General features: G+C 41.7%; 1 protein-coding gene across 2 annotated transcripts; it reads right to left on the minus strand.

The window, feature by feature from the left end:
- Nucleotides 1-12: 12 nt before the first annotated feature.
- On the minus strand, nucleotides 13-15421 carry tpp2 (tripeptidyl peptidase 2). 2 transcript variants are annotated; one of them, XM_018683819.2, is made up of 29 exons: nucleotides 15062-15421; nucleotides 14074-14202; nucleotides 13787-13882; nucleotides 13324-13428; nucleotides 13073-13197; nucleotides 12824-12987; nucleotides 12505-12659; nucleotides 12337-12413; nucleotides 12109-12236; nucleotides 11745-11993; nucleotides 11517-11632; nucleotides 11242-11413; nucleotides 10979-11136; nucleotides 10814-10890; nucleotides 10616-10722; nucleotides 9186-9340; nucleotides 8842-8958; nucleotides 8652-8752; nucleotides 8450-8546; nucleotides 8182-8319; nucleotides 7801-8045; nucleotides 7290-7368; nucleotides 5886-5924; nucleotides 5302-5453; nucleotides 5108-5204; nucleotides 4881-5011; nucleotides 4259-4511; nucleotides 3637-3756; nucleotides 13-3492 (listed from the first exon to the last, which is right to left on the minus strand). In XM_018683819.2, exons 1-29 carry the CDS (start codon nucleotides 15365-15367, stop codon nucleotides 3403-3405), a joined length of 3978 nt encoding a protein of 1325 aa, XP_018539335.1. In that variant the 5' UTR covers nucleotides 15368-15421; the 3' UTR covers nucleotides 13-3402. The 2 variants fall into 2 exon arrangements, with proteins under 2 accessions (XP_018539335.1, XP_018539336.1); XM_018683820.2 differs by lacking the exon at nucleotides 5886-5924 and having other exon boundaries at nucleotides 15062-15418.
- Between the last annotated feature and the right edge of the window lie 3888 nt (nucleotides 15422-19309).

Consider the following 19309-nt stretch of genomic DNA (forward strand, 5'->3'; position numbering starts at 1 on the left):
AGTGAACTCTCCTTTTCTTCCAAATCATTTTTATTCAGTGTCATTTTCCTTGTTTGTGACTTAACTCCATGTGTGACCACAAAATGGTGTGACAGTATCTCAGGTCTTTTTCCCACGTCATCGAGGAAGAATGGGTATAAAATAATACTGAGAGCATACAACCTTGTCTCATAACAATCTGTAAAATATTGGCATTTACTAGATTTTATGACTATAAATATAAACACTCAACATCCATAAGAAGCATTTCTAAAGTCTTTCCTGACACCAGCAGAGTGATAGCAACAGATATGAGAAGTCCGTTTGGTGCCAGAAATGGACGGCACAGTCCTGTGGTGAAAGTTAAGGCCATTTTCGGAGAGACTGTCATTGGCAATGCGTACTGTCGACAGCTGAGCCCTGAAACATAACGTCTGCCTGAACCGAAACCCAAAACAGGAAGGAGGAGAAAAGGGACAAAGATAAGAAGGGAAAACAGAAGATGCAAAAAAGTAGAAATGATTAACAACACAAATTCAGTCCAAAAAAACAAACAACAAACCCAACTGACTCCAGTAAACCCCTGCACGCTCCCAGGAGGCCTGTGCTGAGGCCACTGCAGAAAGTGCACACAAGTCACAGCTAAAAACAGAAACACAAGTTGTTTTCTTACCCCTGGGTAAACATGAGTTGTGACCACTAATTTGCTGTGTATGCAGACCTTGGCTTGAAAGGAGCTGCTTTTATATTCTTACACATTCACCTTCTACTTGTGAGAGGACTTAGAACATCAGGGAGAGAGGACACTGTTTATTAAAGCCGTTATAGCTACAACTGTGGTTTTGGTTCCTCAATTCAATATTGTTGTGTCTAATTTTATCATCTTTATCATGTCTGGTAAAACTTTCATTTTCATACTTCCTCTGACAATTAAACAAACTTAACATGGGAAAATCACTCTTTGGTTAAACTGATGATATTACAGACTGTGACAGGAGATCACACTTTCTTTGTGAAGTGAAAAAGGTTGAGAATCACAAATATAAAAACTGAGTTATATGTAGTCTGTATCTTTAGCCTCGGGTCCTCTTTTGCACGGCACCGTGAACACAAAGAGCCACATGTCCTCATTCGTTACATTGATTCAGGTGAGATACTTTAAAGGACCATGCCAGTGTTTTGGGAAGTTCTAGCTCCACATGCTGTGAGGTTTTGTATTTTCAGATGCGTCTTTCCAACCATTCTGTACAGTTACTGTCTCCCATTAATTTTCCTATGGCATTGAAAACAAATGGTAGACTCTTAAAACTTGCTCAAAGAGGGAACCTGTGGCGGAGTGTGGAGTTACAAAGAAGCGAGTTTACCTAAATAGCCTGTTCCTCATCTCTGCTTAAGGCCAGCAGCTCCAGGCTACATTCACACACCTGAATCACTGACTAAACTGTCAGTAATCAAGTTGCATTGTTGGTAAAGAAGGTGATATCTCTGATTATATTGTCCAATTTATGACAATGAAAATCAAATCTGCATTCATTTTGGTAAAAGTTGCATCTATGCAGAGTAAAGGACTCAAGACTTTTCAAATCAACCTGTGATTACACAAATTTTTTCGCATTTAATATTCATGATTAAACAAGAAAAAATTAATGTAAAAATCACCATTCATCTAATCTCCTTTATCAGGACAGTCTGGTTTGATTCAAGTTGGTTTTTAGCCGTGATGTAAAATAAAGAAAACCACTGGCATGGCCCTTACAAGTAAATGAAGTATCTGAAGAAAAGAAAAAAAAAAACAACAAAAAACTCATGCTTAACCCTCCCCCCCTAAATGGCTATCATTTCACTTCTGTTCATGTACACAAAATATGCTCACAAGTACATAAAATCATTCACAAACACACACTCAGACAGTGGATATTGTCAAAATCTTGTTTCAGATTAAAAATCTTTCAAATTGAAACAAATTAAAATCTGCTTCCAAATAAAACTAGTTTTTCTTACATCCTAGAAGACATGCATATATGCAAAATACATCAATTAGAATAATATTTGTATTATATACCTATTGCATCTTAATATTTTTTATGTTATGAGTGTATGTACATTATTTTATGACACTGTGTACAAATGCAACATTTTGAATGCTGCAGAGAAACATCTCTTACTACTGTGTGAACATTTTTACAATGAAATCTGATCTGAACATCCTACTGCTGCCTACGACTGCATCTATTATGTTAGTGAGGTCTGTTTGATGGTTGTCAAATGTGGCATTCAGGTTGAGTGTGAGGTGGGTGGCCAGTACCTCTGGAGGTAAGCAGAAGCCAAGAAAGTGTGTTTGTGACTTCCAGACGAGTCACTGACACACATCACACTGCCAACATGAGCTTTAAAACCCACATCTGACACCCAAAAGGCTGATAGGTGAAATGACAAGCGGCTCGAGTGCTGACTGACGCTACTGATTCTGCAGCTTCCTTTGGCCAAGACCCTCGCGCTTCCGTCTTTTATCCCATCAGAAAAGGTAAGGTACGTGTAGAAAGGCACCTCAGCACTGTTATGTAGTTCTGAGACTGTGTGCGCGAGTCATGGCCTAAAAAGACAGACACAACTAAACTCTAACTCTAACTTTATCAACCTGGCCAGACTCAAACAATCAAAAAAAGAAAGAAGAAAAAATAGAGAAAACAGATACTGAATTCTGTCCGAGCCTCCCTTTTTAATTCAGGGATCAGGCCCTCATGTGTCCGAACATCAGCAGCAAGTCCTCCTGTCTTCTCACTCCAGTATCAGTATTCTGTTGTTTTTTTGAAAGTGATTACACAGGGTCACAGTTTTTTGTTTTTAAAAGACTTGGGATGCATCCCCTGGAGTCCACACTGGCCCTTGTACAGTATTTACAAGAGAGAATGAGGTTATTAATATGATATGGAGCCCGGAAAGCTGAGGAGGGAGGGCGGAAGGGAAAGCCTCCCAAATATGCAGATGACACCAAAATAAAGGACAACACCCTAAGATAGCACTGAACTACAGCTTCAACAATCCTTGGCAAGAGTTTTGAGCATTAAAAAAACTTTTTCAACATTTTTCTGTTGGTTACATTCAGCTGAGATAGTCCCGCTACACTGTCTGCAGAGCTGAGACATTTAAAGACGACCTCTGGTTTGAATGGCTCTGCCACAGGATGAACATGACTCCCTTGCCTTTAAGGTGTCGAGTGCATCAAACTGCTTAATGCAGCGTTATCCCTCATTTTGGTGTTCACCTACATCTGAATTTGGAAAAAAAAAACAAAACAAGGAATTCTCAGGAGGCAGCTGGTTGGTCAGATGCATAGACCATGTGACCCTGAGGGACATGATATTGAAGTTACCATGTGATGGACCATGTATGGCCATGCTGCTCATGCATGCGTGTCTGTGCCTAGAAAGGTGTGTAGTCAGCGGGGTACATGACAGGAAGCCAGTTCTCACTGAAGGTGGCGCAGTGTGTCCATCGGAGGTGTCGCATAAGCTAGAGAACGAGAAACACAACATGATTTCCGGTGAACAAAGCAGACGTTCAGCTAACATTTCATTAAACATAAATATGGTTTTTAAAATGATTCTAAGAGTAAGGAGTCAAAGTATCTTGCATCAGCTGTCACTGCTCTCATACCTGGATGCAGTTCTTCATGTTCTCTTTGCTGGGCTTCTCCTCCACCATCTTTGAGGCGTATTTTAAGGCTCGGCCGTGCATCTTGTTCACCAGAGCATGTTTATATGAAAACATCAACACCTGGGCAGTGGAAAAGTCAGAAGACAAACAAAATGTATCAGCTTAACATCTACTGAATTATACTAAAGCTAGCTATATGGAAATATATGGTACATCTACTTAATTCACATTTTCAGGAGAGAAATCGCAGGAAACCTGCAGTCATTAGCAACCTATCTGCGTGGGTTGCTGTGGGAATGAGGTAGGCACTGCAAGCACTTGTGCTATCAAGTTATGGCAGCACCAGAGCTATACTGATAGAGCGCATGGATTCTGCTCACTGTTGCTTCTATGAGTGACTGCACAGACACTTTGAAATCTGACTTTCTAGCCCAGACTTTCTAAATTCAATATGGAAACAATCTGGATAGGCCATGTCTGAAGGCCTAACACACTGTCGTTGGTTTATTTTTGGTCTTTTTGATGGGTTTGAAAGAAATAAGAAAAAAATAGCACAAGCCTTACCCTTTTATGAGACATGAAAAATAAATTCACATCACAACATTAAGAACTTTTTGCTCACCTTGGAGTCAGTTAAGTCTGCCCACTTCTGCACCTCCCAAAACGTATCCGATAGGGTTTTAGCCACGTTTTGCAGGGTGTCGTCAGAACTGCTGGCCACCTCCTCCCCAGCCTCCTGCTCTGCTGCTGTTTGTCCCGTAGCAATGGCACCGGCGCCCTCCTGTGGCGCCGGGGGTAGCAGGAGCTGGTCAGCCAGAGCACAGCCCTTTCTACACAGAGCATCCAGCAGAGATGACTTCTGCTTCTCCATGTCACTGAAACACAGAGGTGAAGTTAAGGCCTCAAGGTTCTGCAGTCCAGTGATTTTTGATGAGTGTGGTGACTGCACAAGCTGTCAAATACTGACTAAACTGATCAGGAAGAGAGATGTGTCAGGACCTGGGCAGCTCACCTCAGCTAAACAATATCCTGGTAGAAATCCTGCTACTATATCTACAAGTTTATGTTCTATGCTTGATCATTTTTAAGGAAAATCTAATTGTGGATACTATTATGTGTTTTCAAAGTGTTATTTTGTGTGGCTGACCCACTTTTTCTCCTGCTCTTTTCACATCTTTACTATCAATTAAGTATGTGGTGATAAAGGATTCTAATGATATTCATATTTCTACTCTACTACGTACGTCTTGATAGAGGCGGCATCAGGCCGAGGGTCTGTCTTCATGGTGAGGTAAACAGCCAAGGCTGTCTGGTCGATGCGGGAGATGACGATGTCAGCAGCTGATACCACCTCCTTGAGACGTTTGACCCGCTCCTAAAGATTAACAAGAGAAGAAGAAATTACTGTGTGCAGACATAGTCGCGGGGCCTCCTCCATTTCCCCTCTTCTCTTACTTGTGTGCATTATTACCTTTTCTGAGTCCAGCTGGTGCAGTCTTTGTACATGCAGCGGAAGGTAATCCAAGTAGTTTTCTGTCAGTTCGTCGTAGATGGAGCTAGAGTCCAACCTGAAAAGCAAAGAGGTGACAGGACACGTGGTTGAGAGAGAACTGAGTGAAGCAAGCGACTTGCTGCTGAACAAAACAAATGAAAAACTGTACACACTTTGTCATCCACTGAATCTTCAAGTCTCGCATGGCCTCTGCAAACTCCTCTTTCATGTCTTTCTCTTTGTCTCCTTCCTTGTCCTTCTCCTTCCCTCCATTCTTTGTTTTATTGGGAGCAGGGATTAAATGATAGATGACTGGTACAATATCCTGTATGAACACAAAAAAATAGTTCAATCAAAAACCCAATAACCGATACACTGAACAAAAATCCATGAGCTCTTTTTCTACTCTGAATCACCCTCTTCCTACCAACCAACTCCTTCTGGTTATCGCTCTTTAAATCAGTTAAGAAAAATGCTTTTTAATACCCAGAGTTATATAGGTTTAAAGTAGTGCAGCTGATGCTGATATTTATAGATATAATAATTTTACTGACCACCAGAAAAGTGAACTACTCCATATCAAAATAAACACCTACTATGACTAGACTTGCATATTTCAATACAGCAATATTGACATGCTTTGACATGATTAATGCAGTTGTAACAAATCCCATCTTAAGGTAAGGAATAAGCCATTTCCAGATGGTAGGAGAGCAGTGGACGCTCTGTTGTACAGTGTTTCTAGCTCATCCAGTACCTTTTTAAACTTTCCTTGTCGTTTTGCAGAGGCCTGCCCCTGGTGGTCAGAATAACACACAGTGAGGAAGAGACAACACAAACACACCAAAAAGGATTCGCTCTTTCTTCATTTTGTAATCTTTCACCCTCACTCAGAGACTCAAGAGTCTGTCTGTCACCTACCTGTCAGGTGTAAACATGTGATACAGTGGTAAACAGAGGTGCAATGTAGCAAATCTGATTGTTTTTCCTACATATTTTCACTCAGTGCCTGAAACTAAATAAAATCAGTGGGTTATATGAGTAAGTATTTGACATGAGATTAGAAAAATTCTTGTGTGTGTATAATGCTGAAACAATGTACAGGTCTGCAGCAATGCAATGAGGAACATCATGAAAAACGTTTTTTCAATGCTGATTTGTAAATGGATGCTGAAGTTTGAATCAAAGTACTTTCCACTGGAGCCACTGAGTGAAGCAAGTTCAAGCACAAACACAAAGAAATGTTCAGGTGTGTATGGTTACACAGCTCTTTAAAGACATGAAGGTGAGCACTTGCAGCCCAAGAAGATAATAGAACAGGCTCTGCAAATTATACATTTGCCATTGTAGTGTGTATAAAAGTAAATATTTAATTTTTGGTGTTGACTCTTGTTCAAGTGTGTTGTTCAATTTATTTATGTTTTTTGACAGAACACACCCCTGTAGCCTGGCAGTAAATAGCAAATACTTACTGCTCAAGTTACCTGAAACAGTGTTATTTTCGTTTGTATAATTTATTTATACTTGTAGACTACACAGATGCACAAGTTATATAAGTGAATCTTTTCAAAACTATTTTTCCCCAATTTTAAGTTGGATAAAATACAGACAATGTGGTCCAGATGCAGTTGATGCTCAAAGTTCTCATTTCAACCAAAATATTCTCTTCTATCAGTCAGTTGTCTAGAGAATCAATAAACAACCAGATCCATTGTGTTGAGATCTGGCATCTGGATTGTTTTTCTGGATGAATGGACAAAGGCAAATGAGTGAGGAAAGAAAAAAAATGACATGCATTATAAACCAAAAGGATGGGGCAACCAATTTAAGAAGCAACAGACCACACTGATCAGCTCAGGTCTGAAAGTGAGATACACCTGAGAGAAGTTAAAAAGGAAAAAGCCACGAGCTCTTGAGCACTGGTCTTTAACCCTCATCATCAGGACATCACATACTGAATTTCAGATTTTACATTATTAACCAGGATCAGCAGGCTGGCCACGGTAAGCTGCTGTGTCATTACTCTGTGGGGTGAGGAGTCCCACAGGGTATTTTGAAATTGGCAAAATGTGAAAACCAGCACTGACGACTTTGGGTCCTGAGAAGCAGGACTGACCACTGCTCTGAAGTATAGAGATTAACAAAGAACAGAGTCACTCACTGCTTTCTTGCCATACTCGCTCTTGGGGACAACAAGAGAGCCTGAAAGATAGCACCCTGGACTCGTCCCCTTAGGGATCCTGCGAGAGGGAGAGGTGAAGGGGGAAAGATGGCAACAGTAAGAATAAAGACAGAAATATCACACATTTGATTTCATTAATGTTGAGAAATACATTTTCAAGGAGGAATTTTTGCCTAGTAAACATCACTCTTTCCCTGCCTAAACAGATCATCACTGAGTACAGCACAACCTTATTTTTGATCAATGATCCAATTTTCTTCTGTTTACCATGGATAAAATCTTCAACTCAAGGCAAATGCAATCTGTCTCCTGTAGATTATAAGAGTCTGACTGGGTCTACAGTTGCACAATCTCATGGAGGGCTGAGAATATTTACTGGGAGAAAATTAAAAATAGATTTTTTATTTCTGTGAGGCCTCTTCTGTTCTGCAATCAGAGACCGATCATACCAATCGAGACAGGCTTTACTTGGTTTCCTGGTTTGACTCACTTGTCGTCTGGCAGGGCTGTGACGTAGAAAGGCTGAGTGGCACCCGGGCACAAGGTGACAGAGTTCGCCTTCTTCTTGGACATGAGGGCAGCTCGATGCGTCTCGTAGACATCCAGACTCAGCGTGGTGGAAAGACGGTGAGAAACCACGAATGGTAGGTCCTTAAGGCGCTCCAGCTCGCTGGACTGCTCATGGCGTACCTGCAGACGCACAGTGTAGTCCCCCTTTTCCAGCTTCAGAGAATACTGGGAAGTCAAACAGACAGAGGGGAGTTGTTTCAGTTTATACAATGCACACAAGGGACTTACCCAGAGCATCTGAGAAAGAAAAAAAAAACATGTTATCTCTTCATCTCCCTGCTCTTCATGTGGCTGAGTGTACCTGGTGTGGGTAGGCGTCCCCTGAGCCCAGTAGTCTCTTGTTCTGATCAAACAGCATCCAGAGCTGACTGTCAAACTCAGACTCATACAGCAGCTCACACAGCATGGGACAGCTGGGGGTAACCTCGCCACTCTTAGGCTGAGGAGAAAACAAAAAAGGATTATAAACACACACACACACACACACACACACACACACACACACACACACACACACACACAAGGGAAAAAAAAATCACTTTCTTTCTTGTATGTTGTGCTGGCTGTACCTGGTGAAAGCTGTAGGTGAGGACAATCTCGTAGAGTTGTCTGTTATTGGGGAGAACGTCCCTCATTCCCAAGGCTTTTATCTTTGAACTTAAGGGTCTACAATCACAGCAACAACAGGAATCACACAATGAGCTGCACAGTTAGCAAACAACAAAATGTATGTGTGTGTGTGTGTGTGTGTGTGTGTGTTTGTGCACATACCTAAGGGGCTGAACCCAGGACTTGAGGGTGATAGTAGGGGATACCTCCTCGTACCTCAGAGGCGATGACACATCAAAACTCGTCACTCCCTCTGAGGCATGCTGGGTAGAAACAGATGAGAGTCAGAAGCAGAGAACTAACACTGTCTGGGATCTAGTTTAGTTTCTGGTGCATCTGCAACTCTTCTTACTATGTGCAGGGGAGAGGGAGAAGTGCTGAGTCCATGGAACGAGATGCTGTAGTCCACCGTGACGTCACCCAGGCTTGCCCACCAGCGCGCAATGCACAACTCTACTACCCTACCTGACTGGAGAGGAGACAAACACACACAGAAATTAGTCCACCCCTCTTCCATTTTCTATGCATACATCTAAGCAATGAGGTGACCTCCATTAAAGGCCTAATGGATGGCATTTGGCAGAGAACTATAAATGACAACCAGCTTTCGTTTTAGCTGACTCCAGTATATTTACAGTATGACTTATGTGCAAACTCCCAGTCAAACAAATATATATATAAATAAAATATACGTACCAGCACAGGAAAAGCCTCAGTTAATGAGCCTCTTTCCAACAGTGAAGAGAACTTGTAGAATTCATTAGCTCTGTACGCCTTCTGTTTGACCAGGTGCACTGCGTGGAGAACAAACTTTGACGAGACATCTCCCGAATGAGAGGTCAGCGTGATCTCTGCAGGAGAGACGAGAGAGAGACAGAGAGGTGAAAAATAGAACAACAGGGAGATGAGAAGATGCAGATGTGGGTGAAAAAGCAAGAAGTGAAACCAGTAATTGTGGGAGGAAGACAGGAAGTGGCAAAAAAACATTTAAGATTAGAAGGCCATATTTTGATAATGCACAGCCATCTCTTCTCAGAATAAAAGTATGAAAGTCACATCTTTGGTTTCTGACTGTGGGCTATTTGATTTTTTTCCGTGCAAATATTTTAGTTGTTGCAGTTTCCAACAATTAATCAAACTGACAGCTACACTCTCCGGCACCAAGGAAGGAGAGAGACTCTTCATTCGCTGTGAGGGATGCAGCATGCAAAACCTCCCCTCATGAATGTTCTAACGATCAGTTTTTGTTCAAACTGTTTTAGAGGTGTTGATTCAACTGTATGATCATTTTGGAGGATGTCATTTAAATTGTATTGTGTACTTTTATTTTGTTCACTCAACTTATATAAGTGAGGCCAGGCTAAATAAAATGCAATATAGGTTAGCAGCAACAGAAACCCCTCAAAATGACTGATCATCAATCAAGTCCTGTAGAGACTGTAGGGACACCAAACCCCAGTTTCATTTTGAAATCCAAAATAAATCCATCACATCAAATAAAATGAAACAGAAATGAAAGGCACTCTCTCAGGCATTACCACAAGGATACTGAAAAGTATCATATCATTACTTTGTGAATCAAAACAGAACAAAATTCAACATTTGATACCTTGAACAAACACTTAAAAGACTGAAATGGTAGTACAGGTGATACAGAGTTTCTGCAGTGTTCACCACATTAAACTGAGGACTGTAAGGAAGTTTCAATGCTACATAGAGTGCAATTCAATACTTTTTTCATGGTCATACCAGTCCCAGAATATCAGACAACCAGCAGGGAATATGAGATCTACAGTTATTTGTTATGTACATACATTTATATATCATTTGTGTCAGTACTTTACAACTGTGAATAATAATTATTCTTGGATGGATGGATGGATGAATCACTAAATTAAAAACGACCGATTAAGCCTGCAAACCACATAGAAAAGAAAATGTTTTAGCTGATGTTACCGTCTACAAGCAAGGCAAGAAAAATATATTCAAGACCTTTGTAAATTTAAGGTTTTTAATACTTTCGACAACATTTTTTCAATGCTTTTCAAGACCTGCACACACCCCGCTCAAAGTTGTCAAGAAGAGGAAGTAAACAAAGAACCTCTTTATCACACAGAGACACTGACCTGCCCAGGAGGCTCCCTGAGGAACAGTGATGAAGTGGCGTCTGATCTGGCCCGGTCTGAAGTGGACGTCTGTGAAACACACTTCATGATTGCGACTATCTGTCACTCTGAGGGAAGACAAAGAGAGACCGTCAGACACACACAAACACACACTTCCTTTACCTCTCGCTAAAATGCCAGTTTAATATTAGAACTCACTTGGCAGGGATAATAACCGTGATTGGAACTCTGAACAGTGGCCCACAGCTGGGTGCCGCTGTGTCGTACCCACACACCTAAAAACATCACAGAGGTCAGATTAACATTAATACACACAGAAACAAGAGCAGCATCTTTTCCTCCTCCTCTCTGTCTTTTCCCTACCTCTGTATAGTGCACTCCCTCTCTCAGTCCCAAGGGATCGATGCGGACATTGACATGGCGACACTGGTTCATCAGCTCTAGATGGGAGGGGCACTGGACCCATGGGGCGGCACATGTGAGCGCCAAATGCAGCTGCAAGGAGATTCGCTCAGAGTTTCCTGTGATGGATTTTAGAAGAAGGCATATGGTGTTTTAAAAAAAGAAATGAACACAAAAAAGTGAAATGCTGAAAAAATGCAGAGGTGCAAAAGTATGATCAACACCTGTGTTCTCTGGGAAGATGGGTTCAATTCCTACTCCATGATCTGAGGGTGCAAGAACTTGGCCTGGGTCCCTGAGGTAGATGCCTCTTTGTGTTCCCACGCTTACTGAGAAGCCGAGGTGGCTCGTGGGTAAAGAGGCGTGTTGAGTGAGGTAGTCTAATGCCCTGTCCACCTGAGAGGAAGACAGGGAGGACATTAGTAAAAAGAACACGATGAGACTGTTACAAGCAACAGCAAAGGAAATGTAGCACCTGCTGCTACTGCAGTCAAGTTACCTGGATTATTCCATGGCCCTGTGCAAACACCTCAATGTCATCAACCTTCAGAGCTGTGTTTTCCAGCGCTCTCCTCACAGCAGGAACAGAGGGACGGATCTCGTTCTGCTTCAGTCCTTCGTCACACAAAGAAAAAAAAATTCACATACTAGCATCAAATCTGCAGTCACTCACACTTCCATACATGGAAAATATTCCCAGGTCTAGTATCAGCCCACCAGTCCACACCTGAGAGGATAAGTGCGATGCCTCCACAGGCATTAGGGGATGACATGGATGTGCCGTTCATCAGCTGGGTGCCACGAAGAGTCCAGTTGGGTACAGATGCAATGGCGCCACCAGGGGCACTGATGCTGACCCCCAGGGCCCCATCTGTACTGGGGCCCCTGGACGACCAGGTGTACTGGTTGGGAGGCAGCTTCTCCCTCAGGGAATACTCTGCCACCATCATGTCTGGAGTCACATACGCTCCAACACCTATGAACAAAAGAGAGTGAGGGGCAGGAGAGGATGCAAATCATACAGAAACTTGTCTCCCTGGTTAAACTTTAAAATATGTGTATAAATACATGTGTTTTATCAGCGTGTGTACCTATAACACTACTGGTGGTTCCCCCCGGACAGCCGACTGTGGAGAGACAAGGGCCGTTGTTTCCAGCACTTGAAACAAATATCACATTGTGTTTCTGGACCGCCTCTGTGATCACCTCACAAATCCTCCTGGAAGACAAATTGAGGAAAATAAGTGAGCATTAGTGTGCAACACAAAAATCAACCCACACAGCATCACACCTCCTCGCTGCCACTGCACAGAACTTACCCCGAATTGGGCCAATGGGTGGCTTCCCCATAGCTATAGTTAACTAGGTCACACTTGTAGTTGATCACTTCAATCATCTTTAATAGACAGAGAGATAAAGAATGAATAGGTTAAAATACAAAGTTATAAAACAAAGGTAAACTGTTAATTTGAGCCTGGGCAATATACCGCGCGGATGAGTCCTGTGCCTGTTTCCATGGTGCTGAGGCGAGTGTCTCCAATCTTCAGAGCCAGGATTTGGGCACCGGGAGCAACGCCATTACGTTCTGGTTCCTCTGGGAAGTAACCTGCTGCAATGCTTGCCACGTGTGTCCCATGAGCCCCTTTAACAGCACATAAGTGAGTTAGACTGGAGATAAGGCAGTGGACTTTTACACATTATGCAGACTTAACTGTTACCATGAACATTTTTGGTGACTGAATCTAAGAAGTCTTCTTTTCAGAGCAGCTGAAAAACAAAGATGTATCATGTGCTGGGATGCCTTACCTCCACTGGTGACAATGCAGAGTGTGTTTCCTTCATCATAAATATTGACAGAGTAGTTAAGCATCTCAGCATTTCCTAACGTGGCGTACTCTTGTGTCTCTCTGTAAGAGCACAGCACAGTGCACTGGGACAGCTCTCCACACTCTGAAGTGTCCACTACAGCCCTAACAAGAACAAACAGTAACAAAGTGGTTACACGAGTAAATGGTGAAGAGGAAAGGTCCAAAACATCACAGCTGCAGTAGGTACCTCCATGTGATGCCGTCGTGCCAAAGCACACAGTCATATACAGGACCAGGATCACTGTATTTCTTTTCTAGTGATGCCAGGAGCTCTGACTGACTCTGCAGCTCTTCTTTCTGCAACTTCTCTATCTGGTACGTGTTGGTGCGACAGCAGAGAGAAATCCGAGTATCAGAATCAGAGTAATAGTACCATATTAGTTTGACTGACATGCAAAAGCTGATGAGTATTCAAGAACTTGAGTTTGTGGGTCTGACCTGTGAGGGTGATGGGTGAGAGAGGTCAAACTCTTCTGTCTTGCGACAGACCTCAGCAAGTGCTGCTCTGTGCGGTGGGTCCCACATCTTTTCCTTTCGCTCTTTCTAGTAGACAAAAAGTAGCAATACCTTAATAGTACTGACAAAAGCCGAAAAGCCTTCAGTTCCTTTTGTTTTATTCAAGTAATTCTGACCTTGTACACAATTCCTTTTTCATATGTTAATCATTCTAACTGTACAAAGTTTCTTTTATCTGATGTGTTAAATGTAAGATGAAAAATAATCATGAAAAATTTTCATGAGAACAGAAAATCTCTAAACTTCTGTATATGTACAAGTTTTCTAGTCATATATTATATCATCCAAGATTGTTTTGGGTGATCAGTCCCTGTGTATAGTGCATAGTGTTACAGAATCAAAACCACGACAGATCTAGAACAGTGATGATGTCCTGTCTTCCTACCTGCATTCTCTCTTTAAGAGCCTTAGGGAAGAACTCGTAGCCATTTTTAACTCCAATGCGATACTTCCCTGATGGATTGACCCAGGCAGGAGGGATCTGGAAGACATAAAAAGACACAATGTGAGACAGATATGAAGAAAAATACATGAGCCTAATGATCTTGTCAAGTGTAGTTGGCCTTAAAGAAATCATTACACATCACTAACTGACTGACTACTTTCTATGTGACCGTTGTATCACTTACTTTTTAAAAAAAATCAATCTTCAATCAAAAGGTGTCTACTGACCTTAAGTACTCTACCAGAGAGACCAGTGATTGTCCCATCTTTCGGCTCTGCCACTGTGGTCATGTTCACATCACCACTGCCTGTCGTATCGATGATATCGATGATCTTTGGCTTCCCCTCAGTTGTGACCTAAAGAAACAGAATTCATTTAGGATCATCGGGCTAAAAAATGATGCAACATACAGGTTCAGTTACTTATACGAAGCAGGGACTACCGTAGTTATCAGAGAGTTAAAAAAAATACATTAGTAATTTTGAGTCTGAACTTGAACACTCTTGAAGTGATTAATCTTCCACACACAATTGTTTACATTCATTGAGGGGGTCAGAATCAGACCTTTTAAGCACGACTGGAGGAAGGTGGCATGTAACTGAAATGTTTGACCTTAATTTATGTAATGGTGTGCCAGCTAACCTGGCTACACAGACATGTCCGTTTGAAAATGAGCAGGTTCTCATTAACTAATTTCACACTGTCTAACTATTTAACACTGGCTAACTACTTGTACTCCAATGTGACTTGGCAGTTACTAAGCAGCTTGTTCCGGCTCATTAATCGTCAATAAACCATCTATAAGTTAATGTAACTACTTTCTATCTCTGAACCCGGTCGCAACAGCCAAACCAGATTTAACCATCTGACAGGACACACTGTTCTTCCTGAGGAGACTGAAGCGGACGAATTCAGCTGTTAGCTGCCAGGCTAACATGTTAGCACGAGTGCCAACTGACTCGCTGCCGTTGTGTCAGTTAATTGTAAACTAGTCTAGCACCGAAACACTCTTTGGCAACAGGGGAAAATATTTGTTATCGACTACTTTGCGTTGATTTGGTTGTCATAACGGCCACAGAGCCCGCTGTCATAGTTGTTCGGTGTTTCAGTCGATGCTAATAAGCTAGCTAGTTGTGTACAAATTATGTGAATGAGTGGGGCCTTTAGCTTTGCTAGCTCGAAGCTAACTAACGTGAGGCAGCCGGTCGGGTTTACCTGCATGCCGGGGGCCCCGGGGTCCACGCCGGTGTCGAGGATAGCGATGAGCACTCTTCGGCCATCGTACTCCGGGAACCTGGTGAGGTAAGACGCGGCGCCGGTTTCTTTTTTGGGGAGCAGCCCGTGGAAAGGGAACGGTTCTTCGGTAGAATGAGCAGCCATGATCACAAGGGCGACAATGAAAACAAAGCAGCGAAATGGGGAAGAGAGACACACACGGTGGGAGAGACGAGGTGGAGAGCTGGTTAAAGGGGCAGTACCTGTGGTTAACCCAGCACAGCCACATTTCTCTGCAACCTTCATTCAACAGGCCTTTTGAAGAACTAAGTCGCATTTAATGTTTGAACACGCTTTTATATCAAGACATTATTTTGCTCTTCTCACCTGTGCACCATATCTCACCTGAACTCTTGAAGGCAGTGGGTGATGAAGTATTCAGGGCTTGTGTAAATAAAAATCATTCATTAACACTCACAAACCTCAGAATGAAAATTATTTAGCAAATTTCTTTTGATAAATTAGCCGAGGCAGAGCAGGTTTTGTTTTACTTGCATCTGTCAGGAGTGTAAACAAACAGTAAGATTAAATCTGGCATTGGTTTTATTTGCACTGTCTGCACTTGCACCTATCAGTGTGGCACTAAATTCACTTTAGTGTATAATTTCTCTGTGGTACCTCATCTAACAACAGCAGGGTGTCTTGCTGCAGAATTAAGTTTCCATTTCAGCTGATTTCACCCCATTGTTATTTAATTTAAACACAAATAGATCAGATAAATAGTTTAGATTGTTGTTAAATTCACAAGTTGATTAGTCTTTAGAGATTTAAAGATGTCACACAAATGAAATGAATATATATGGTTATACATGTCCTCGAAGAATACTCCTGAATAAACTGTGAGGATTTTAAATAATGTGCAGTTTGGCCGATGTAGAGTCAATCTATATCTCTGATTCCTTCTGTAAGCAGACATGCAATCACTGTTGCACTTTGGAGGCTTAAAATAAGTCAGGCTTTATTTATGTGAAACTGTCCTGACCAATATCAGGGCAAAACTAAGACATACAACTACAGGCCAGTCTGAGATATCTTTAAATATCTATTCCCTCCATCCTGTAAATCTGTGCATGTAGTTGTGGACAGGAGGATGTTGTCAAAACTCCTCTCCATCACCGACAGGTCTACGCAGTGTCCTGGTTAGTCAGAGGAGCGCATTCATCCACAGACTCCCCCCATCTCCATCAGTACTCTGCTGTTAAACTACTGTTAATTTACTCCTGACCCCCTCGCAATTTTCAGTCAGTTTACGTTTGCACATTATGGTTAATTTATTTTTGAAATTATTATTAATCTACGTTCCCATTTTTGCACTTTTGTAGTAATTCCGGCTCATTTGCACATTTTCATTTTTACATTTTCTTATTTACTTACTGTAAGTCTATTATTATTGCTATTTTTATTTACTTCCTGACTCCAAACAAAGTTCTGAGCAACTGTGACAAAGCATTTTTCCCTGCAGGGATCGATTAAGTTTCTCTAGTTCAGATCTTGTAGTCAGAGTCACTGCAAGTGCACACTAGATGGTGCTATAATACAGATAGTTATGGGATTGCTGCAGTCACACTTTGTGCTCTTTGACTAAAGTCATTGTTAGTTTGTCAGTGCTGCTGCTACAATTCATAATGTATGGATTTTGCACATGCATTCCTCCAAGATTTGATTCATGCTCTATTCATAGAGATTTAATTTGTTTTCTCCATAATACCAGGATTAACTTTGCACATGTCAATCGCCATCTGTTCAACGTAACATTCTGTCTCTCTCTACTATCCATTCACATATGTACACTTTATGTCACGGTGTGTGCTTGTAATACAAAAAAAAAAAAAAAAGCACAAGCCACAGTAGGGAGGGTTAGTTGTAAACATACGGTTATTTTAAGTGTGCCAACGCCCTCAAACCCTGCTCTGGGGTGGCTTGTGCGTAATAAAACAACAGTGAGCATCCTTTCACTAATCTGCTTAGGATCAGCATCTGCCCTCTCTTCCTCTTTCTGTCACTGGCTCTGCATTGTCATTCAGACATATGCACACACTTGCTCAGGCATCATTTGATATCATACTTATAGAACATGTGATCTAAAAAAAATCTGTGTTTTTTTTTTGTAGGGGGGGCCGTGACATAAGTTAAACAGTATGAAGAGCTTCTCTGTTTTACACTATTTAACACCCCCCCCCCCCCCACACACACACACACACACACAGACTTACATACACAGGCTTGTGGTTTACCACAGGGCGTAGCCACTTTAGCTAAACTGAAATAAATACATGTCATAAACATCTTTAAAGCTTTATTTCCCTATGTGATGTTGTGCATACCGCTAACTGTGTTCTTCTCTTGCTGTGGTAGCTTGCAGATATGACACTACTTTGGTTGGCATGTCATGATAGTGGCAACCATTCATTCTTGCATTGCAGTCTGACATTATGGTGATTTGACTGGTATTCCATCTGTGCATGCAAAGTTATAATCTGGAGGAGAGTTCTTAATCGACTTTAAATGAAGTTAGAACCCAGAGTCCTCTCCCATCTTGCTACAAGCTGCACAAACACGCGGCTGACAGGATGTGGCAAACATGGCATGTGGCAAAGGGCCTACATGATTACTGTTGCCCCCCCCAGTGCTATCACCACCAAGTCTTTTGTCAAAATAAACTTGCCTTGAGAGGTTATTATACAGCACGGGTAATACCATGGTTATAATCTAGGAAAATAGCCACAGACTTTTGGAGGAGATAGTCAAACGCACATGAACCGCGTCGTTAACTGCGTTGCTGATATGCATGCACAGGCACAATAGTAGATTAAGTAAAATTCATGCATTCAAATGGCGCCTATCCCGGCTGACAGCACTAATGCAGTAATGTAAAAATGCTCCATGGCAGCTTACATGAATATACAGATGTTCATTAGCACTAGAGTGTACTTTGAGTATCAAAAGTAAAAGTTCTCACTGTGCAGAAAAAAAGACCCTTGAGAGTGTTTAACTATTATACATGACATTATTAGTTTAATAGTAACACATCAGTGTTTAAGCAGCGTTTTACTGTGGTAAGTAGTCGAGGTGGAAGTAGTTTTAAGCATTTTCTATACAGTTTAGGTTCAGTTATTTAGTACCGCCCCTTAAAAGGGTCACAAGATAAATCTGAGTGGCTGTGAGAAGACTAATGGGTCAGGCAAGAACAATTAATCTGAGTTAATTTTTGGGACATTTTTTTAATCTTTGCTATTTTTTGAGGAATAATTTGACCTCTTTTGGCCTCATACAGTTATTTAAATGATGGGGAATGTCTCTTCAGTGGAACTGCTAACAAGTGATAAACATCTGATGATTATGTTGTGGAGTAAAAAGGACAATATTTACTTCTGAAATGTAGCATAAAATGGAAATACTCAAGTGCATTGCAAGTTTTAAAATTATATTTAGATGCAGTACTTGAGTAAATGTACTTCCCACTGCTGTGTTCAGTTTGCTATAGTGCATGGCAGGGCAGTTGCTGTGTTGAGTCTGTGATCTCTCTTCTTGAGGAGGGTCTGACAGCGTAACGGGAGAGATGAGACACGTAGCCTAATTAGATTTAGAGCTGTTCTAAAGGAGTCACAGCTAATCCCAACACCTTGGCCGACAGCAGAAACACTGCAGCTGAGAGTCTATCCGACTGTTCTTTAAGTCCCACATCTCGGCTGGGTTGGGCTTGGCCAGCTGGGTTTGTAGAGTGTTCCAGACCAGAGTCAGGCTATTTTGAGGAATGTGGTCATAGTGATCTCAGAGGTGTGGCCCAATAGGCTGAAGCGTGGGCTGGTGATGACCCTACGCCTTTCACCTGAATGGATCTTAAATCCTGTCCAGACATCCCTCCCACCGGGAAGGCCAGCACCTTGTACATTCTTCCATCTGTTAAATTTGGCTCAAGATCAGTGACAAAAACAAATAAGTCTCTCCTGTGACTGTCTTTAAGAACATTTCTCTTTTAGCTCTATAATTACCTTGGCCATGTTTCTGTTAACTTCTTTTTTTGTCTATCACCCAGATGGTCTGATAAAGTAATATCATTTCTAACTGGATCTCTGAGAGACACAGATTTGATTTCCAATCCAGAGAGTATGAACTGATCATAACATTTCGATGATCTCTCTTTCAAACAATGGATGGAGGACGATTCCTACTTTGAGCTTGTGGAAA

The sequence above is a fragment of the Lates calcarifer genome, linkage group LG2 (assembly GCF_001640805.2).
Source record: "Lates calcarifer isolate ASB-BC8 linkage group LG2, TLL_Latcal_v3, whole genome shotgun sequence".
NCBI classification, from domain to species: domain Eukaryota; kingdom Metazoa; phylum Chordata; class Actinopteri; family Centropomidae; genus Lates; species Lates calcarifer.